Source organism: Pogoniulus pusillus, chromosome 7, assembly GCF_015220805.1.
Source record: "Pogoniulus pusillus isolate bPogPus1 chromosome 7, bPogPus1.pri, whole genome shotgun sequence".
Classification (NCBI taxonomy): Eukaryota; Metazoa; Chordata; class Aves; order Piciformes; family Lybiidae; genus Pogoniulus; species Pogoniulus pusillus.
Genome location: NC_087270.1, coordinates 20005384 through 20025977, shown reverse-complemented (window position 1 = coordinate 20025977; position 20594 = coordinate 20005384). Strand labels below are relative to the sequence as shown.

Here is a 20594-nt window from a genome sequence, read left to right as displayed (position 1 = left end):
CCCACCGCCCAGCTCCACTCCCCACAGTCACGGGCCTGGGTCGCCCAGCCGGCAAGGTGCCTTCAGGGCGCTCCTCCCTTGCGGAGCCCACGACCGCCATTTCCCCTACTCCGCGGGGAAACCGCTGGCCGTTACCCCGCAGACGACCCTTTGAGTCACGTCGACCAGTGGCATCGGCCCCATAAGGCTTTCCCAGCCTGACTGCGAACACCCGCCGCCCGTCTCTCCCACAGCCTCAGAGTTGAGCACCCCTCCCCCCGCGCCGCGACTGACCCTCCCCCGGAAATTGGCGCGGCCTGCCTCTTACGAATGGCCAATCGGCGTCACGCCGCTTCCGGCCGCCTGGCTCGCTTCTCCCAATCGCTGGGAGCCGCTGGGCGGACGCCTCAGCCTCACCGAGGCAACGGGCGCCCGCGCGTTTCCGGGTGTGCGCCAGGCTGACGGCAGTGGAGGGTGAGTGTTCCGTGCCTGGTTCCGCCCTGCCCCGCCTTAGCCCTCCGGTCGCCGCCTATCCCTGCTCCGTCCTCTCCCATTTCCCCGCATTTGCTTAGTTTCCCCATCGGGGCTCCGTGGGCTGCCGCGGGGCGTAACGGTCTCGCGGCGAGGCGGCCACGCGGGCTCTGGCGCTCCGCGCACCGCCCGTGGGGGGGCTCCCCGGAGTGACGTCACCCCCGCCGCTGCGGCGCCTCTGGACGGGAGGGAGGCTCTGCTCCCGCTCGTTGTCGGGGCTGTGCCGGGGCCCGGGGGTAGCCTCCTGGGCAGCGACCGCCGCCGTGGTTTCTCTGAGGGGGTGCCGGGGCTGAGAGTGTGCCGGCCTGTGCCTCTCTGCCGCCGTGCAGCGGCTCTGGTTTCCTCCGCGGGACAGGCGTGCGCGCCTGCCCCCACGTGGGGTAGTCGCGGCAGGTCTCGCCGAGGGTCTTTTCTACAAATAAAAGTTTCTTTTCCACTTGTTTTGTGGCTGCTGGTTGCTCATTTCCTCGTTAGCTTCTCGGTTGCTGCTGTTCCCTTTTCGTTATGGAAGCGTTCACTTGTTGGGGCTCAGCTACTCGCTTTGGGGGGGTTAAGTGCTTTCCTCTCTCCCTAGTGTTCCTCGTCTTTGCTCCCCATCAGGCCTTTCACTGCAGATCTCAAAGGCTCTTAGATCTTTCCACGTTGCTACTGTCGAGACGTAGACTTAGGCGTGTACTTCCCTCCATCTCTCCGCCGCGTGTGTAAAAGCGTTTGCTTTACAAGGCTGCTTTCTGTCTAGCAGCAACTCGGAGAGGGGCTTGTGGGTGCTGGTTGGCAGTAAATATGAGTCAGCAGTATGCTTAGGTGGTCAAGAAAGCCAGTAGTAGCCTGCCTTGTATTAAAAGCTCAGCGGCCGGCAGGACCCGGGAGGCATTCTCCTGTACTCAGCGCTGGTGAGGCTGCATGTCGACTACTGTGTTCAGTTCCGGGAACCTCGTTACAAGAGGGATATTGAGATGCTGGTGTGTGTTCGGAGTAGGGCAACGAGGCTGGTGGAGGGCCTGGAGCACCTGGTCTACGAGGAGCGTCTGAGGGAGTTGGGATTGCTCAGTCTGGAGAAGAGGAGGCTGAAGGGAGGCCACACTGCACTCTACAACTACCCGAAGGGGGGTTAGAGCAAGGAGGGGCCCAACCTCTTCTCGGTGACAAGTGACAGGGCTAGAGGAAATGGCTTCAAGCTGCGCTGGGAGAGTGTTAGGCTGGATGTTAGGAAACATTTCTTCACAAAGAGGGTTATCAAACTTTGGAATGGTCTGCCCAGGGCAGTGCTGAAGTCGCCATCCCTGGAGATCTTTAAGCAGCGTGTGCACCTGGCTCTTAAGAGCACTGTTCAATGTTGACCCTTCAGTTCTGGGTCGAGGGTTAAACTGGGTGATCTTTTAGATCTTGTCCAGCTGGATGTTTTCTGTGATTCTGTGAGCATTAGGTAGAGATTTGACTCTTGTGGGGAGTGCTGAGGGTCACCTCTTGGCTGCTGGAATAGCCATTGTGTCTATGGCAAAGATGGCAGAAAGACTGAGCCACTCTTTCTGTGTTGGGTGTGACCATGGAGTTACCCTGACACACGGAAAGATGCAAGTAAGATTCAGTGTTGCTTGTTCAGTGTAATAAGTGCTTTTGGCGACTTTGTTACAAGCTCTGGTTCCTATTCCCTGTCTGGGGAGGGGGACGGAACTGGATGGTCTTTGAGGTCCCTTCCAACCTAAGCCATTCTATGGTTCTATTCCTTAGCTCTCAAGCTGGAGTATATCCTGCACCATTTCTGTAGCTGAACAGATGTAGAACAGTGAACTGTGTAGCAGGAAGGGATGAGATTAAAGCAATGTATGGTAGACAGGAAAGAGAACAGATAAACTCTAGAACAAGCTTGAAAGGGAAAGGTGGGGTCCAACAAGAGCTTACAAAGTGAAAGCAGTAGGTTTATCAATGAAAATTGGAAGGACTTGGAGAACAATTTGAGATGAGAGTAGTTAGGCAAAATTGACTTAATGTGGAGGAAATGTTATGAACTGAAAAAAAAATTACTGAGGTGATCTGACTGTGTATTGTCTGGTAAAAATAAACTTGTCTTCAGACCCAAGTGTATGTGAAGTCCTAATTAAGGTTTTCAGTGTGGAGTTATGCTATTAGCTAGTCTTAAGTGGCATCTGTAACTTCAAAAGCAATTTAACCACTGTCATTATTACTTTCTCTCCCACCACACTATTACCATTTTTGCAAGAATATAAGTTGCTTATTTGCTTCTCCTGAAGCATTTGCCATATGCCTATTGCTGTCATGACATTGTGTGGCACAGAGAGATGCATCAAAGAGGAGTTTTTAGGAAACAAGACTGTATTTCATCTTGACACCTGTACCAATGGCTGATGGAGCTTTCTTCACTGTTATTGGTGAAAATGAGTTAAATGCAGTGGTTAGGAGTTTAGTTTTATCTCTGAAGTTTCTCTAGGAGATCATTACAGTCTGATGTAGTCCATGAAATGCATTCCCCCCCCTCCTCTCTGTAGAGTGTATGTGACTTCATATAAATATGACTATACATTCATATTTAATTTTACATTCTAAATTTAGAAATACAAGAAGATACCTTCATCTGCTTAGCATGTAAGAAAAAGTGAGTAGAAATATATACTTTCCCAGAAAGCTGTCCAAATTTTTGTTATTGAGACAGCTGAAGTAAGCCAGCATGTTTATCTGTTCTGTGCCAGTGCTTAGTCTTGCTGAACATAATTTGCACTAATTTTTATGGTTTTAATGGAGTGTCATTTAATTGCTGGAGTAAGCCATGAAGCATTTATAAAATCTGTGGTTTAAATACTATGTATTAAATATATTTTTCTCCAATTTTATTTATTTTCTAGTGTTCATGAGTTACATGTAGTCCTTTTCAAGGTGGTAAGAGTGATAGACATCATGTTGAAACGTATTATAGAGGGTTTCTCTATTCATACATTAATGCTCTCTGCTTTTTCACTCCTTGAGTTAATTCAGCATGTTGAATGTCGCTGCTTTTAATTTTACCTGCTGGACTAGAGGAGCTGTTTTGTGTTGGGATGAATTGTGAATAAAAGGAGCACTGAAGTTTAATTTCAGATTCCTGAAAAACACATTTCTGAAAATACTTGAACTAGGGAGCTTTTTTGTTTTGTATGCTAGAAACTACTGACAATTTCACCATTAGCTTTCTATAAACATCTTAAGGGTTAAGACCAAAATCAAATAATGTTACTACATTGTGTGAGATCAACTTAAGCATGCTGTGGTTCACTAGTAATCAGGGTTGGTATACTTATGCTAATCTAGACAAAATTTCTTTCTCTGTTTTAAGCTTGTGTGGCATTTTATTTGAAATACTTTGTCATTTAAAAAAAAGTTTGTTTTTTTTTTCTTACCAAATTAGTGATTACTAAGGGCAAAGACTGAAGAGATGTGAGAGAGTAAGAATTAATTATGGGATCTTAAATAATTGTTTCCTGCAAAAGAAAGGAAAATTTAAGACATTTTAAAGTGCCAGTCCTGTGCTACAATTCTCTAGAACACTTCTTAGACAATTACTGAATGTGTGTTAATGCACAGATTCTACATCCCCTGTTTAAAATGCAGACGTGAGGTCACTCGGGCAGGTGCCAGTATGTGATCTGAGGGCAGGAGATCTGCTCTACAGTAGCCGTGCATACTGTCTGTCAGTTTGGCCAGCATTGCAACAGTGATGATAGGACTTTCCACACAAGAATGACACTTGTAAAATGTCAAGGTTGTGACTATGTGGCATTATCATGTCTTCAGGCACAATGACTGGAAAAAGATGTGTCTTGGGTTCGAATTCAAATTCCCAGAGACTCTAATAAATTTGATAGACCAAATAATTTGTAGAGTGTCCTCCCCTCTTCCCCTTCTTTCCCAAAGGAAGGGATTAGATATAGGGAGAGAGGGAGGTAAACACACCCGAATAAATCAATCTCACTCGATTTGGAAGTTAAAAGGAAAAGTTTAACAATAGCTTAGAAAGGTATTGGAGGTACAGAAGTTTACAAAGGATAGGGAAGGGAAAATAGCAAAATACAAAAGGGATAAATACAACCCGGGTTTGTGATGGTGGCTTTGTCTGCCTCCTGTCTGCCACGTGGTGTGCTGGTATGCAGGCAGAGATGTGTAAAGTGAGGTGTGTGGCCAGAGAGAGAACAGGAAGCCCCTCTCCTTTATAGGCCAGGAAGTGGGGGGAGTGAGCTAACCATCACCTGGTGGTGTGACTCACCCCTCAGGAGGGGCCAAGACCCCTAGGGTCAGGTTCAGGGTTACTCCTCCTGGAGTGTTAACCCTATACAAGATGTTTTACTGTTGAATCAAAGGAGACTATGGAAAGCAGCTTTCTCTCAGGTATGGGCAAGCTTTGTGTCAACGGTTCCCCACAGTGGCTGGAAAGATTATTAGATTCAAGTTAAATTGTAATGAAAAGGCTGTTTTCAACCTGCAGCATGAACTTTGATTATTGTAAGTCTGATTAATGCTGTTAGCTAAGAAAGAGCCTGTTTTTCAAGAGGCATCCTCTCCTTGTTTCAAACTTCTCTTCCAAAATTCTTTCTGAATTTATTTATATAAAATCTGTAGAATACTTTGTGTTGGAAGGGACCTCTAGAGATCATCTAGTCCAATCCCTCGTGCAGTGAGCAGGGAAATCCAACTTGATTAGGTTGTTTGGAGCCCCCGTCTGACTTGATCTTGAATGTTTCCAGGGATGGAGCTTCTACCACCTCTCTGAGCAACCTGTGTCAGTGTTTCCCCTCCCTCTCAGTGTAAAAATAGTCTCCCTTATTTCTATTCTGGATTTCACAGTATCACAGTATCACCAAGGTTGGAAGAGACCTCACAGATCATCAAGTCCAACCCTTGACCACAGAGCTCAAGGCTAGACCATGGCACCAAGTGCCACATCCAACCTTGCCTTGAAGTGCCTCAGGGACGGCGACTCCACCACCTCCCCGGGCAGCCCATTCCAGTGTCCAATGACTCTCTCAGTGAAGAACTTTCTCCTCACCTCAAGCCTAAATTTCCCCTGGCGCAGCCTGAGGCTGATTTCCCCTCATTTTAGTTTAAAACCATTACCCCTTGTCCTGTCACAACAAACCCTGCTAAAAAAAGTTTGTCCCCAGTTTTCTTAGAGGCCTTTAAGTACTGGAAGGTTGCAGTAAGATCTCCCTGGAGTCTTCAGGTTGAACAACCCCAGTTTGGGGTTACTGTAGCACTTTAATCTTTTCTGTGGTGTCCTCTGGATCCACTGTAACAGGTTTTTCTTGTATTGGAACTCCAGAGCTGGACACAGTAGTCCAGGTGAGGTGTCACTGGAGCAGAGCAACAGAATCACCTCCCTTGATCTGCTGGACAGCGCTGCTTTTGATGTAGCCTAGGATACAGTTGGCTTCTGGGCTGTGAGCACAAATTGACAGCTCACATCCAGCTTTTCATTCACCAATACTGTTAAGTCCTTCTCCACAGGGCTGCTTTCGATCCTTTCATTCCCTGCTCTGTATTGATACCAAGGACTGCCCCTTCCCAGGTGCAGGACCTTGAAATCAGTGTTTTGAAATCAGTATCTAATGTACACATGTGATTTGCTTTTAGGATGATTCCTCTCCAGAGTTTATTTTTGAATGGAAGGATGCTCTTTTCCAGTAGAAGATGGTGATCCTAATGTATGATCATGGAGAAGGGGTTAAGTTCAGTAGAAGTATTACCTTCCAAATCATCTCAGGTTACAGCTGTAAAAGTGGTGGTCCAAGAACCTGAAACAAAGCAAACCCAAAGAGGGAAACGAGTGGGATTTGTGCTTGTTCATGCAGGTAAGATGCAGAAGCATCACAAAGTGGAAATAGTGCACGTGCAGACTAAATATCAAGTAAAATGTTATGTTGGCTTTGTACTATATGTTGATGAAGTGACATTAAGTTTGAGTGTTAATCTGGGAGTGGAGACTTTGACTGGGAGTTACATTGGCTGGAAGATCTTGGAAATCATTAATATAACAGTGTAGGGGTTTGGGTGTTCTGGATGTTCTTAGTTTTGTTTGTTTTGCTGTTGATTTTTTTTTTCTCCTTGACAAAGAAAACATCAAACAAAAAGCTTAATTTAAATAGTTACAAAATATCTAAATCTGCAGTCATCTTCTGAACTTGGGAAAAAGACTGGAAGATCTCTTGCATTTTGTACATTTCTTTACCCTACAGAAACATCACACAGCTGTTAGATTACTGGCAGTTTTTTGTCTAGCTTGCCCTAAAGACAGTCTAGTTAAGAGTTTTTTAAACCTCCTTGGGCTGTTTGTTGCAGAACTTCACTTTTTTCACCCTTTTAGAAAGCTTTCCTCTAAGTCTGTTTTTTAAAAAAGATACTAATTTGTTTGCATTTCAGTGACTTACTGTTCATTTTTTCCACATGTAATGAACAGGTCATCTACTTAGTTGTGATACAATGATGTCTCTTATTCATAAATTCTTTCCAAATAGTTTTTTTCTTACATATTGTTGACCTTGCAGATACTAATGGTGCTTATGTCTGGCTTATATATTCATTTTTATCATGTATGTGATAACACAAATTGGAGTTAGCTAACCTCATGGCTTTTTATGAGGACATAACTAGGTGAATTGATGATGGTAGAGCAGTGGCTGTGGTTTATTTTGATTTCAGTAAAGCATTTGACACTGTCTCCCACAGCATCCTTCTGGCTAAACTGAGGCAGTGTGGTCTAGATGATCAGGTAGTGAGGTAGATTGGGAATTGGTTGAAGGAAAAAAGCCAGAGAGTTGTGGTCAATGGGATGGAGTCCAGTTGGAGGCCTGTAACTAGTGAGGTCCCACAGGGGTCAGTATTGGGACCTGTTCTGTTCAATATATTCATCAGTGACCTGGATGAGGGCACAGAATGCACTGTCAGCAAGTTTGCTGATGACACCAAAGTGGGTGGAGTGGCTGCCACACCAGAAGGTTGTGCTGCCATTCAGTGAGACTTGGACAGGCTGAAGGGTTGGGCAGGAAGAAATGGAATGAAATTCAACAAGCACAAGTGTAGAGTCTTGCACCTGGGAAAGAACAACCCCAGGCATCAGTATAGGTTGGGGACTGACCTGTTGGAAGGCAGCAAAGGAGAAAGGGACCTGGGGGTCCTGGCTGATGGGAGATTGACCATAACCCAGCAATGTGCTTTTGTGGCCAGGAGGGGCAATGTCATTCTGGGGTGTATTAAAAGAGGTGTGACTAGTAGGTTGAGAGAGGTTCTCCTGCTCCTCTGCTCTGTCTTGGTGAGGCCACATCTGGAGTATTGTGTCCAGTTCTGGGCCCCCCAGTACAAGAGGGACATAGAACTGCTTGAGAGAGTCCAGTGCAGAGCCACAAAGATAATGAAGGGAATGGAACATCTCTGTAATGAGGAGAGACTGAGGGAGCTGGGGCTGTGCTGCTTGGAGAAGAGGAGCCTGAGAGGTGACCTCATCAATGCTTATAAATATGTAATGGTGAATGCCAGGAGGATGGAGCCAGGCTCTGCTTGGTGACGGCCCATGACAGGACAGGGGGCAATGGGGGAAAGTTGAGGCATAGGAAGTTTCATTTAAACTTGAGGAGGAGTTTTTTCCCTGTGAGGGTGACAGAACACTGGAACAGGCTGCCCGGGCGTTGTGGAGTCTCCCTCTCTGGAGATACTCAAAACCCATCTGGACATGTTCCTGTGTGATGTGGCAAAATAGTCTGGTGGTATCTAAAATATTTGAAAAATCAACATGCTACTTAGTTAATAAAATATTTAAGGTAAAAAAACCCAAGCAAATAAACCTCCACAGACTAACAAAACCAAATGAACAACAACAACAACAAAACACCCCAAATCCTTGACAGACTTATTCTTGGTTGATATTTCATGGCCTCAGTATTCTATTTTGAGAACAGATAGAATTGTTCCATTTATTGCTCTTTACTGGGTTACTTTACTAGTGAGAGAAAAAGAATTTTAAACAGAGTAGTGTTAAAACCTATTAGAATTTTTTCAGAGGTAACATTTCTGAAGGTGAGGAAAGGGAAATAAATGCAAACATATGTTTCAAGGTCAAAAATGAAAAATAAATGGCAGGAGATGGAATTGAAATATTATGCAGATCTTGTCTGTTGTTTTTGTGATGGCTAGTGGACACTGATAATTTTTCAGGTACAGAAGTAGAGGGCTGTGGCTACAAAACAGGGCAGAATACCTAGATGCAGCAGGATAGACATCAAGATTTAGAATAATTAAAAAGTGAAAAAAAGCCCAACTCTGCATGATCATTATTTCCAAGAACTCTTCTATTTATGGAGGAGAATTAGTGAACTTTAAAAATATGAGGAACATGAGATGATGCACTGAATGAAAATTGCAAACATACAAGGGAAATTGATGTCTGACTTAAAACTGAGGGTTTTGCCCAATGGTGGACAATTAATAAAAAGGCTCCACTGGAAATCCTCCAAAAATGAGTGAAACTCCTGCTCCTGGAGAATGTTTAGAGGAACAGCGTGGGTGACACTGAAACTTTATACTTCTGCATAATTATCCTGTGTCCTGTATTTTACTGAGTATAGTTGCATTAGTTTTGGAGTGCACAACGCTGTCATTTGGTGATGCAAAAAGAAAAGGCCAGTGCAGCCTAGACTGTGGAAGGTTGTATCTGTCTGTACCTCAAATGCTTATATGAACTGTATGCTGCAGTTTCACAGGGACTATCATCTTCTTTCCGTTTGCCTCTGTTGTAGGTGCAGGTTACCATTCTGAATCCAAAGCTAAAGAATACAAGCATGTGTGCAAAAGAGCCTGTCAGAAGGTATGTCTTACCAGCTCCGCTGTCTTGCAGTGTATGCACAAGGCATGTGTGTGGTAACTCTTGTCTTCTCAGTATAACTGATTGTATCTGAGTTTAGCTACTCAGGCTGCATGCATTTCTAGGGGAAAAATGGGGCAGCAACAGTTAATATGATGCAGAATCAGCAGAGTGTGTGGCCATAAGGAGCAGCAACATTTTTATCAGCGATGGCAAATGTCAGACACCAAAGGAACATTGAGGGAACAGCGGAAAGTTCACAGTGGTACCTACACAGAATGTTGCTACAGCTTCCTGTGCTAGTCTCAAGTTTCTGGAGCTAAATATAATGTTTGGTTTATTTTCACAGTGTCCACTCTGTTTGGAGTTTAACTCTAGTGTCTGGATTGCTTTGTGCATGTGGGGGATTTCTAGAGTTCTTTTCTTGATAGCTCTTAACTTCTTAATAGGAGGGGAGGTAAAACCAGAAGAAATAAAACAAGAAATCAGAATTCTTTTCCCAGAGCTGGAAAAGAAGCAACATCAAGAATCTAATTTCCATTGAAATTTCATTTTATGTTTTTTGTCTCCTCCAAGGATTTAGCTTTGGAACTGACAAATCCTGTCTAGTACTAAAGTTTTGAACAAGAAGCTTGAAGACCTGTCTTCAAAGTTTCTAATGCCTTTTGCTTTCTTCCAGGAGAAGAGTCTCAGAGTTGGCCTCTGAGTTTTCACTTCATTTTATGGTTCTGTTGTTCAATCCTAATACCAATTCAGTTTTGTAGTGAGATGCCTCAAAATATCATTCATACTTAACTTCTTTAAAGTTGTGCTGTAGCCCTGATGATATTAATTTACAGCTAATTATGTGTTGAATTTCAATCTTAAATCAAGGTTCTGTTTGATTGCTTCAACTAGGTAACCAACATAACTAACCTGTGTGAAGAGCAAACACTTGCAAATTTATTTTGCATCAGAAGATGTTGTTGGGTTCCCTGAGAGAACTTGACTCTACGTTCTCATCCAGTATGGATCTAAGAAATAATATTGGGCTCTGGAATTTCTTTTTTGTATGCATATATAATTTGGAGATAACATTGCCTTACTTGGTTTGTTTTCTTATGTTGGCTTTCAGATAAGCTTACTTGTAGGCTCTGTTTAATTCATAACAGTTGCCAGGTATGTTACCACGAATTTTTGTTGAGTCTTTGAAGGAAAATTACAAAGCTTTGACTGAAACATTAAGTGTTTGAGGACATGAAGTATGAGATCTTTTTTGCTACAAATTCAGCAGTGCAGGAATCTTCTACTAAATGCAGTGTCACTGTGTTTGAAGTAGTAAAATCACTTTGTCATATGTGCCCCTTGCATGGTGCATAGTGGACTATTTCCAAGGCCTCTTGGGTTTTTACACTTCAGTTTGGTAAAGGTTTTGTTTTGTGCAGGACTAGGAAGGTCTTAGTTACAGAACATTAGAATTTCCTAATTGTCAACTAAAACTTTTGTTTTACAGGCAATTGAAAAGCTACAGGCTGGTGCTCTTGCAACAGATGCAGTGACTGCAGCACTTATAGAATTAGAGGTATGAATTTATGACTAGTAGTAGTTATATCTTTTGGGCACATTGCCAGAATTTTCTGTGGGAAGTTATTAATTTGAGTGGAAAACACACTAAAATGTATGTGTTTTCTGGCTCTGCTGCTTAGATGGACAAAACAATATGTGACCGGTAGCATGATAGTAATTCAAAATTCTAAGATAAGTCCTCATTTCTTTTGTTTGCTTTATTCCACACTGACTTCTTTCACTTCTTGAAATTATGATCCAAAGGAATTACATGTAGTTTGTCTTTAGTAGTACTGTTAAACTTCTCATGTAATAATTATAATGAGTGCCTGAGTATGCTTTCTTGCGTTGCCTTATTCATGCTTTTTTCGTATCTTTAAGATCATTCTATAAAAGCAGTTGTGTAACTTTAATGCTGCTTGTGTCTGCATCTAGCTAAAGGACTGTGTGAAAATGAAGTAGGAGTTCTAAGTTCTTGTTTGTCCCACAATGTATTTTGGCCATGCACTTAAATAAATGCAGTCTTAAAAGCTTTTTGTACAGTTTTTACTTTGTGTCTGTATGGTCTCCAATAGGATAAAAGACTAGAAAGGAGTTGCAGGGAGATATGTGACTTCAGTGTAAGCTAATGCCTTTTCCCCTAGTATTTATGACAGAATACGTGTGGAAGAATAGCACAGGTAATACTTCCATTTCAAAATGGCACTTGTTAAAGATAGTCTTGATTACCATAGAGATGAGCAGCTGATTGTGAGGTTTTTTGGAAAAGTGTGGTTTTGGAGTGGTGAGATTTTTATAACATCTGACTTTAGTGCTGGGTCTCTATGAAACAACACAGAAGACAGTGAAGGTAAAAGAATTTGTGGGTTGCGAATGAAGCAGGTTGATTACTGTCCCAGGTTGTAATACCTGATGGCAATAATGATTGAAAGAAGTATCTTGTCCTCTAAGGTCTGGGTATAGACTAAGTATTAGGAAAAACTTTTTCCCAGGAAGAGTAGTCAGGCACTGGAATGAGCACCCAGGGAGGTGGTTGAGTCACCAACCCTGGATACCTTTAAAGGTCTTTTGGATGTGGTGCTTGGGGATGTGATTTAGGGTGCACCTTGTAGAGTAGGGTTATGGGTTGGACTTGGAGATAATGAGAGGCTTTTCCAACCAAAATGTTTCTGCGATTTCTCTTCAGCTTTGCTACCAAAGCAGGAAAGCAAGTTAAGTGTAGTGCTGTAAAAACAATTTCCTGGGTTTGGAATTTATGGCAGGATTCTGAGAGGATTAGCAGTGGATTTCCTTACATGTATGTTGGGAAAGTGTTGATTAACATACTTGGTAGAGTTAGTATAAGGCAGGAAGTACATGCTTGAGTGTGTGTTAGATGTGCTGGCTAGGAGCCAAGACTTCAGCCATGCTTTTAATTTGGCAATCTTCTTGGCAATAAACAGCACATTTGGTCTCTACTAAACTCTTCAATTATGCTTTTATGTGTTATCTTACACATTAGAACATAGCTAGGTGAAAACAAAAGATATATTTCTGATACTTTTCTAGCAGAAGGTGTCTTTCTACTAGAATTATGCATTTCCATGTACTGAGACTGTTACTCCACAAGATTTTGTGTCAGTTCCTCTTTGGTGGAAAAAGAAAAAAAAAGCTGCTCTGTGCTGTGATTTTTATCACATTCCTGACTTACAGAGAAGAAAATATATTTTAAGAGGCTTAACAGTTACAGATCTCTTTGCAGCTGTGCTTTGGATATATATTTTATCTGTTTTGTTATCCCCCAGAGGCTTTTCTTATTTTGGTGGATTTAAGTACTCTGAAGTGACATTTTGTGAGAACTTACAGCTTTAAAGATGTAATCACAACCTTTTAATGAAATGACTCCAATCAGCAATATTTTTCTTCTCCTGTGTCTTGGTAGTATTGTGACAATGCCTGCCATCATTCCACTTTCTGGTTTTATAATTGCCTTACTTGTATATGTACTGTTGCACAAAACCTTTTTCCTTTTTCCTGTTTTTAAGGAGATATTTTGTTCAGGTTTTACTGCTGTCATTAATTATTGGCTTTCATTTATTCTTTAGTGATTTATATAATCTCTTAATTGTTGTTCTTTCTGTTTTTGGAATAAAGAATATTGGGTTGTGGATGTGGGTTTCTTTGAAAGTAAGTAGCTACTCAGTTACACTGAGGAAAAATGAAATACATACTCAACAGAGAATGGTGTGATTTGTCGTGGTAGTGTTTTTGGGTCTGGTATGATAAATTCTAAAGTGTAGACTGTCAGCCTTGAAAATGTTAAAGGAATGTATCTACTCATATCTCATTCTGAGCCCCAGCTCAAGACATCTCTGTCATTTCTGGAGCTTCATCTTCTGTTTTCATTTTCACATTTTTCCTGTTGCTCTTATTGAAACCAGAAATTACATGTGGCAAATCAATAAAGCAAAAGCAGAATGGCTTTTCTGCTCAATTAAAAAATCTTGTGAGTAAAAGTGTGGGTTTGCTCCATGATTGTCTTTTGAGCTATCATCATGCTCTTGTTTATGCAGGAAAATATAGTGTAAATAGCTTTGTCATTTTAAGTTGGTAAGTACATAATGAAAAATGTGTATGAAAACAATATTTGTTTACATGTGTCACTGCAGTACAAAAGAGTGCAAAAGTTTCTACAAAATGGGGTAACAGATGTGGTGGAGTGCTCTTTGTACCTTCTTGGGATTTTGATTGCTGTAGGAACACATTGCCATGAGTTTATCAGAAATATTTCATCATTTCTGCAGCTCTTTGGCACTTCTAATGCTGTATCCCCAAACTCTGTAATCTTTGCAAAGCACTAATATATTTTTGTGGAAATGTCACAAAAGATGATTCTATATTTTTTCCTCAGTGAAGCTCAAGTTACACAACTCCTATTATACAGAATTTTGGCTAATCCAAGAGGTGTCACATCAAAGGCTTGCCAAGGTGCAAGACGTGCTCTTGATCTTTTATGAGCAAGCTGACAGTTTGCTTGTGGTATGCTGTCCTTTTTCATTTTTGCAGGCTCTAGGTGGAAGAAAGAACAGCCTTCCTTTGATGGACAATATGAATCTCAAATGAAACCATCTTCTGATAATAATGCTAATAATTAACTAAAGAAATGTGTGACAGTTTCGGTGTTCCCTGCCCCCCCCCACTTTAGAAATCACGCAGACTAGACTCAGACGGCTCTGGAAATATGAATGAAGCTTATATTTACAGCTAGCACAATATGCAAGCAGGTATTTACAGTATTACAGTTATATACAGAAATATACAAGATAAAAGGTAATACAGAAACACAGCTCCCCTCCCAGAAACCTGAGTCCCCAGGAGGGGCTCTCAACCACCCCTTCAGCTTCCCCCTACCCCTCTCAACCTTACCCCAGTCCCAAGGAAGAATAGAGGTTCTGCCAGAGGTTTAAGAAGCAAAGTGAGTTAGCCCAAAATGGAGGGTGAGGTTAGAGAGTAAGATGTAGCTCAGACGGCAGCCCAAGAGTGAAAATGGTGCCGAGTGTGTGTTATCAAATGTTTTTGTTTCTTGTTCCCATACATCTCAGCAAGACTGTGAGCGAAGTAGACATCACCATTGTTTTCTTTTTACAGCCTGTAATCTAGTTCTTCTCACCAAAACATTCTAACTAGCTTCAAACTAGCACAAAAAGGTAGACTTTTCTTGCAAACAAGAGCAGCTGATCCAGAATATGGTTTAAATAACTGTGCTGGTCTTCATAAGTGTAAGTTAATTAAATGCAGTGGTTTTCCAGTTTGTGAACTCTGTCATTGCAGGGAGAAAAATGGATGTGTTGTATCTTTCAGATTTTGGTAATAAAGTGAGTCTTGACAAAGTGCTTCATAAACTTACTTCAGTTGTGTGCTTGTACAAAGACATTATTGCAGTACCAGTTCTTTTTTTAGATTCTTGCTGTTGGCCACCATATGAAGTCTGAGTTTCTCCTGAAACATGAAGGCATTTGGTCAACTTTTTTGAGAGGCTGAGGATGTGTCCCTCATACACCTGTTTAAAATTTGTAGTCTTCAACAAAACCACATGATCATTTATGGCTGGCTGTGAGACCAATGTGCAATTTCAGACTTTGACTATAGAGCACTTCACAAGGTCTACTGTTCAGGTATTGGGGCAGTGTAGTAGTTTGTTTGTTGTGAAGAAGGACGATTTCAAAGTTTAGATGAAGTTTAGTAATACTGTACATATATCACTTGCTGGTTTAACTCCAGGAGGCTCTTTTTCATGAATGTCATTTAAATTGGAATTGAATATGACTGATGTCATATTTTGAGTTTTGAAGCTGCTCTCAGTTTATATAGCATTTTGTTGCTGTGAATCAATGCAAAAGATATTTTAATTCTGTGTAGTCAAGCACTGCATTTTCATGGCTGTCAGAGAATTTTTTTTAGCAAAACCATGGGTTTGTGGAAGTGTTTTTTCTTTGTTTCCATTATTGGTTGTACTTATAGTAATTAAGAGGTTTGAATATACAATCTTAGTCCCAGGAACTTCTCTTTCAAGATGAATGGCAGTCACAATAGGTGAACTTTTAATGGGTAATAAACTGAAAGTTGTTAGTGGTCATTAAAAAATATCCTATGATATTTTTCAGCAAAGTGGCCAACAGTAATCTGTGACAAGTGGTTATTTTGGGAACACTTGAGCTGGTTTAATTGAGCATGACTCCTCCATATAGACTATTACTTCTTGTCACTATCTTACTACAGAAAGATGAAATTTAATTTATAGTTATTAAAAAGAAATGCCTGTGGGCTTGTTCAAAAGCTGCAAATAGACCATACCAGAAGCATATCTAAGATGAATTTAATGTGCTTTAATGCATGATGAAAATAGAGCATTTTAACTATTTGATTAAATGTAATTCAGGGCTATTATTGTTACAGTGTTCAGTGACTTCTTCAAGCATCCTAACTTTTGACTGCAGCTTGAAACTTCAGCATGCCTGTGCTTGCTGCTAGGAGATTTTAAAGTATATCTTAAACTCAAAAGGATTATCAAAATGCCCTCTGTAGCTTGAGTGTTTTTACAAGATGGCTGTTTTGGGAAATGAAACTCTTGCTTTGCATGCTAAAGCTTTGTATTATCTCCTTTGCTACAAGTTTGCATTGTTAAGTTAGAGATACTTCAGTGGTGGAGTAATTGCCAGGTGGTCTAGTATTTTTCACTTAATTGCAAGTTAGTGTTTTGTTACAATGCTTTGAATTGCCATTTGTTTGTATTTTCTCTCTCATTTTCTTTCACTTTGCTGTGCTAGTAGCGCTTCTAACACACAAAACTCATGTTTGGTTAGTCTTCTCTCTTGAGTTTTCCTAGAAATGTAAAGGCACATCTCTCTTTTTTAAAGTATATTGCTGAAGATACCTTTGGTATTGTAAATCTTGTTCTCTTTTCCCTTCTTCCCTCTTCCTGGATACACGCTTTGGTTGGGTTCTTCCCCATGCTATGGTAGTTATACAGTTTTCACTGTACTGCGTTTTTCAGTACAAGGGTATGAAGAGGCAGCTTCAGTTAGCTCTGCTTATTTTCTTCCCCCTTTGAAAGCCTGAACACTTTTATTACTATAATATTTCTGCATTCCTTGAAGGTTATAATTTTCATTTCAAAATACACCTTAATTTTCACATGAGTTGTATTTCTCTATTTGTATTATCAGTCTTGAAATATTTTGGTCAGACTTTGCAGACATTGATGTTTTCAAAAACCTGTGTGTTTGTATGGTGTATTTCATGTGCCTGCCTGCTCAATAGAAGTAGGGGTGAATATATGTTAGCACTTTAATTAAAGGTTTTTTCCTTGCCTTATTTCAAAGGCTTTACATCTCATCTTATCTCCAAGACACTCAGGCAGGTATCAAAAATTCCATGTGTTCATGCCCAGTTTCTGCACAGTCTACAGTTGTTAACAGATCACCTTTCAGATCTGTGAAGTTAGAGTAGACTAAATTCCTCTTGGCAGTTTTGAGACCATCATCTTAGATGAGGGAAGTCTGATTGTAAAGCTAAGTAAAACTCCACAGAAGTTTTGAACAGCTTGGAATTTAATCTTTATTTTTTCACTGGAGAAGTTCCTCATGATGTGACTGACTGCACTGGTAATATTTCTTCTGAGTCCTAGAATGAATAGTTATGCAACCAAAAAATGTGTCTGCAGTTTTGCTGGTTTAGACTTCTTATCTATCCAGCGATCTGTAGTATTCTTATACATATTCTGTAAGGATGAACAGGGATGGCATTCCCTTAGTCTTGAAATCCTCTGAGTAAGTTGCCTTTTGGAAGGTGCTGTGTCAAAGTATCTGGCACATCTGGAATTTAGAAACAAAGTTAACTATTTTTTTTTTTTTCTGCCCTCATATTTACCAGATGGTAGAGAGCTTTGTGTCTTGACTACAGAAGCATTCTAGACAGTATTACTAGGACTTCTGATAGGCTCTTTTTACTTCCTTTACTTGACTGTGACATGCTCTTAGTATAAGGGTTGTCTTTGCTTTGTGGCAGTGACAAATCTGTAAAACACAAAATTCTTCTTCTTTGCTGATGCTTTTGAGTATAATGCAATGAGCAAATAGTTTTGGAACAAAAATTTACAAGTTTATCTTCAGACTTGCAGTTGTATGCACTCTGATTACCCGTGGACAGGGAACTTGGACAGCACCGAGAGTAAACATTACTCATTGTAATGCATCCCTGTTATTTCTCACTACTTCAAAGAATGTACTCTTTGCCTTCAGATTCCTTCCGTTGTCTTTCTGCTCTTTTTGTTCTGACTCCACTGACTTGATTCCCTTTAATACTTTATAGAGCCTGTGGAGCAATGAGGTCAGTGAAGACAGTGCAACCACTGTCTGTTCTGAAGTATTCCGTCTTTCCAAGCCCATCATCTTGGTAGCCTTTTCAAACTCAATTCCTCCCATCTTTCTAGGGAGTTATTCCCTGTGAACTAAATCATAAATGTTTCATTACTCTAAAATATTTTCAAATTTGCTTCTTTGCCATAAGATATAGCTGTCAAAATGAACAACATGTTGAAATATACGCAGTGCATTTGAAGATCTGTTCTGGTGTGGGATAAAATGGGGTAAAATATTTTCCTTCTTCTTTTATGCAGAAGGAAAAGGCAGAAAATAAAGGTGAGTAGCATAAAATTAACAGAGATTACAGTCTTGTTTCATGATTGTGTATTAATCATGGATTCTGTATGCATGATTCTTCAGGAAGATGGTGTCTTAGTGACTCAAACACGAACACTTGAAATATCTCTGAATTAAAATCAACATCTTGCAGAGCAGGTTTTAAACTTACTCACTACTTGCGCCTTTCAAAGTTAACAGAAGCTGAGTGACTGTCATTTCCATGATTTCTCTCCCTTTTCCTTTATTCATTACAAATTAATTGAGATGTCCTGCTCAAATTGCTGGCTTTTCTGTGACGGATGAAACTACTAGAGTAAGAAAGTGAACCATACCAAGAGTGGTGTCATCAGATCAGTTGTACGATAGTGCTGGGCTAGTGTGTGACGGATGTGGCCTTACAGTGTTTTATTCTTATTTCTAGGATTCTCCTTTTACAAATGCAGGATTGGGGTCTAACCTAAACCTTCTGGGTGAGATAGAATGTGATGCCAGTATAATGGATGGAAAATCATTAAATTTTGGAGCAGTTGGAGCACTGAGTGGTATGTTAACTACACATTCTTAAGCTAACTACTGATTTAAGTGCAAAGATCAATTAATTTTTTTGGAAGGACACACACACATTGTAAATAATGTCCTGTTTAAAAAAGGGGGAGACATTACTGCTCCCTGAAGTAGTGTTTTGTCTTAATTTGCTTTCTGTAACATATTGTCTTACTAGTTCTCTGATAATTGTTTCATAACTATTCTATGATAGAAAACAATATTCACAGTGGGAGTGAGTTTGCTCACATAAATTAGTAAAATGAAAGCTTTAAAATGCAACAATTAAAACATGACAAACATTTAAATTAGGCTTTATTTGTTTCCTCAAAGAACTTATCAATTTACCTTATGATTGAATTCTGTAATATTTTTGTTTCTTAGCTAAATTGGCCAAATTAGGATTCCAGGGGTCCGAAGTTTCCTATGTAGTGTCAGAAGGCTTTGTAAGTCCCAATCTCCACACTGAAGCCTGTCATGTGTTCTTGGGAGTGGGCAGAGCTGCTCATCTGTTGAGCTGTTTGCTTGGGTTATAAAATGTCTTGTACAGCAGATTTTTTTTCCCATTGTAGTTTCTCTTACATGCTCAGTTACATTTCCTCTTCTGTGTGTTACAGTTATAAAGTTACATGCATTTGTCTATGGGATTTAACTTAATCTGAAAACTAATTTGCTTCTCCTTTTTTCTGTCTAGTTTTAGCTTTCAGTACCAAACACATATAGGTATACAGTTCCAAATAGGGATTGTTCTTTTGTTATAACTTTCATTATAAGTACATTGGACAACTTTTTTACTTTTGAGTAGCTCTTCTTACAGCATGTCAAGCTTTGCACTTTATCTTAAAATACTATTAACAGCTAGACAGCTAGAATGGGGGATATATAAGGAAGCTGCCCAAGCAGCTAGAGGTCTGGTTAGGAAAGCCAAGTCACAGTTTGAATAGAAATTAGCCAGGGAGGTCAAAGGGAACATCAAGAATTTCTACAGGTATATTAACAGTAAAAAGAAGACTAGGAAAGGTGTGGGCCCCCTCAGAGAGGAGACAGGTGAAATGGTCACAAGTGACATGGAAAAGGCTGAGGTCCTCAATGACTTCTTTACCTCAGTCTCCACTGCAAAGGCCTCCAGCCACATTCCTGTAGTCATGGAAGGTAATGGCAGGGACTGGAAGGAAAAACTGCCCATCATAAGTGAAGATCAGGTTCATGATCACCTGAAGAACCTGAAAGTGTTCAAGTCCGTGGGACCCGATGTGATACACCCACGGGTACTGAGAGAACTGGCAGATGAGGTTGCTAAGCCCCTCTCTATCATATTCCAAAAGTCCTCACTGACTGGAAAAGGGGAAACATAACTCCCATTTTCAAAAAAGGTAGGAAGGAGGAGCTGGGGAACTACAAGCCAGTCAGTCTCACCTCTGTTCCCAGTAAGATCATAGAATCAACCAGGTTGGAAGACTCCTCCAAGACCATCCAGTCCAATCTGCCACCCAGCCCTATCCAATCAACTAGACTATGGCACTAAGTGCCCCATGCAGTATTTTTTTTAACACCTCCAGGGATGGTGACTCCACCACCTCCTTGGGCAGCCCATTCCAATGGCAAATCACTCTATCTGTGAAGATCATGGAGCAGATCCTCCTGGAGGCACTACTGAGACAGGAGAATAGTGAAGAGGTGATTTGGTACAATCAGCATGGCTTCACCAAGGGCAAATCCTGCCTGGCAAACCTGGTGGCCTTTTATGAACAGGTCACAACATTAATAAATGAAGGGCGAGCAACTGATGTCATTTACCTGGACCTGAGCAAGGCCTCTGACACTGTCCCACACCACATCCTGGTCTCCAAGCTGGTGACACATGGGTTTGATGGGTGGACCATGAGATGGACAAAGAACTGGCTTGATGGCCACACCCAAAGAGTGGCTGTCAATGGGTCCATGTCCAGGAGGAGGCTGGTGACAAATGGAGTCCC

General features: G+C 41.1%; 1 protein-coding gene across 6 annotated transcripts in view; it reads left to right on the top strand.

Annotated features, from left to right (window-relative positions):
- The first annotated feature begins 357 nt into the window (after nucleotides 1-357).
- Nucleotides 358-20594, top strand: part of TASP1 (taspase 1) — a 100588-nt gene continuing 80351 nt past the window's right edge. Inside the window, exons 1-5 of one of the 6 annotated variants that reach the window (XM_064146149.1) lie at nucleotides 358-453; nucleotides 6130-6347; nucleotides 9285-9352; nucleotides 10842-10910; nucleotides 18497-18617. In XM_064146149.1, the coding sequence (XP_064002219.1) occupies nucleotides 6203-6347; nucleotides 9285-9352; nucleotides 10842-10910; nucleotides 18497-18617 (403 nt within the window). In that variant the 5' untranslated portion in view covers nucleotides 358-453; nucleotides 6130-6202. Of the gene's footprint in view, nucleotides 454-1380; nucleotides 1404-6129; nucleotides 6348-9284; nucleotides 9353-10841; nucleotides 10911-18496; nucleotides 18618-20594 lie in introns of those variants that run through there. The other 5 variants (XM_064146147.1, XM_064146146.1, XM_064146144.1 and 2 more) reach the window with 5 other exon arrangements.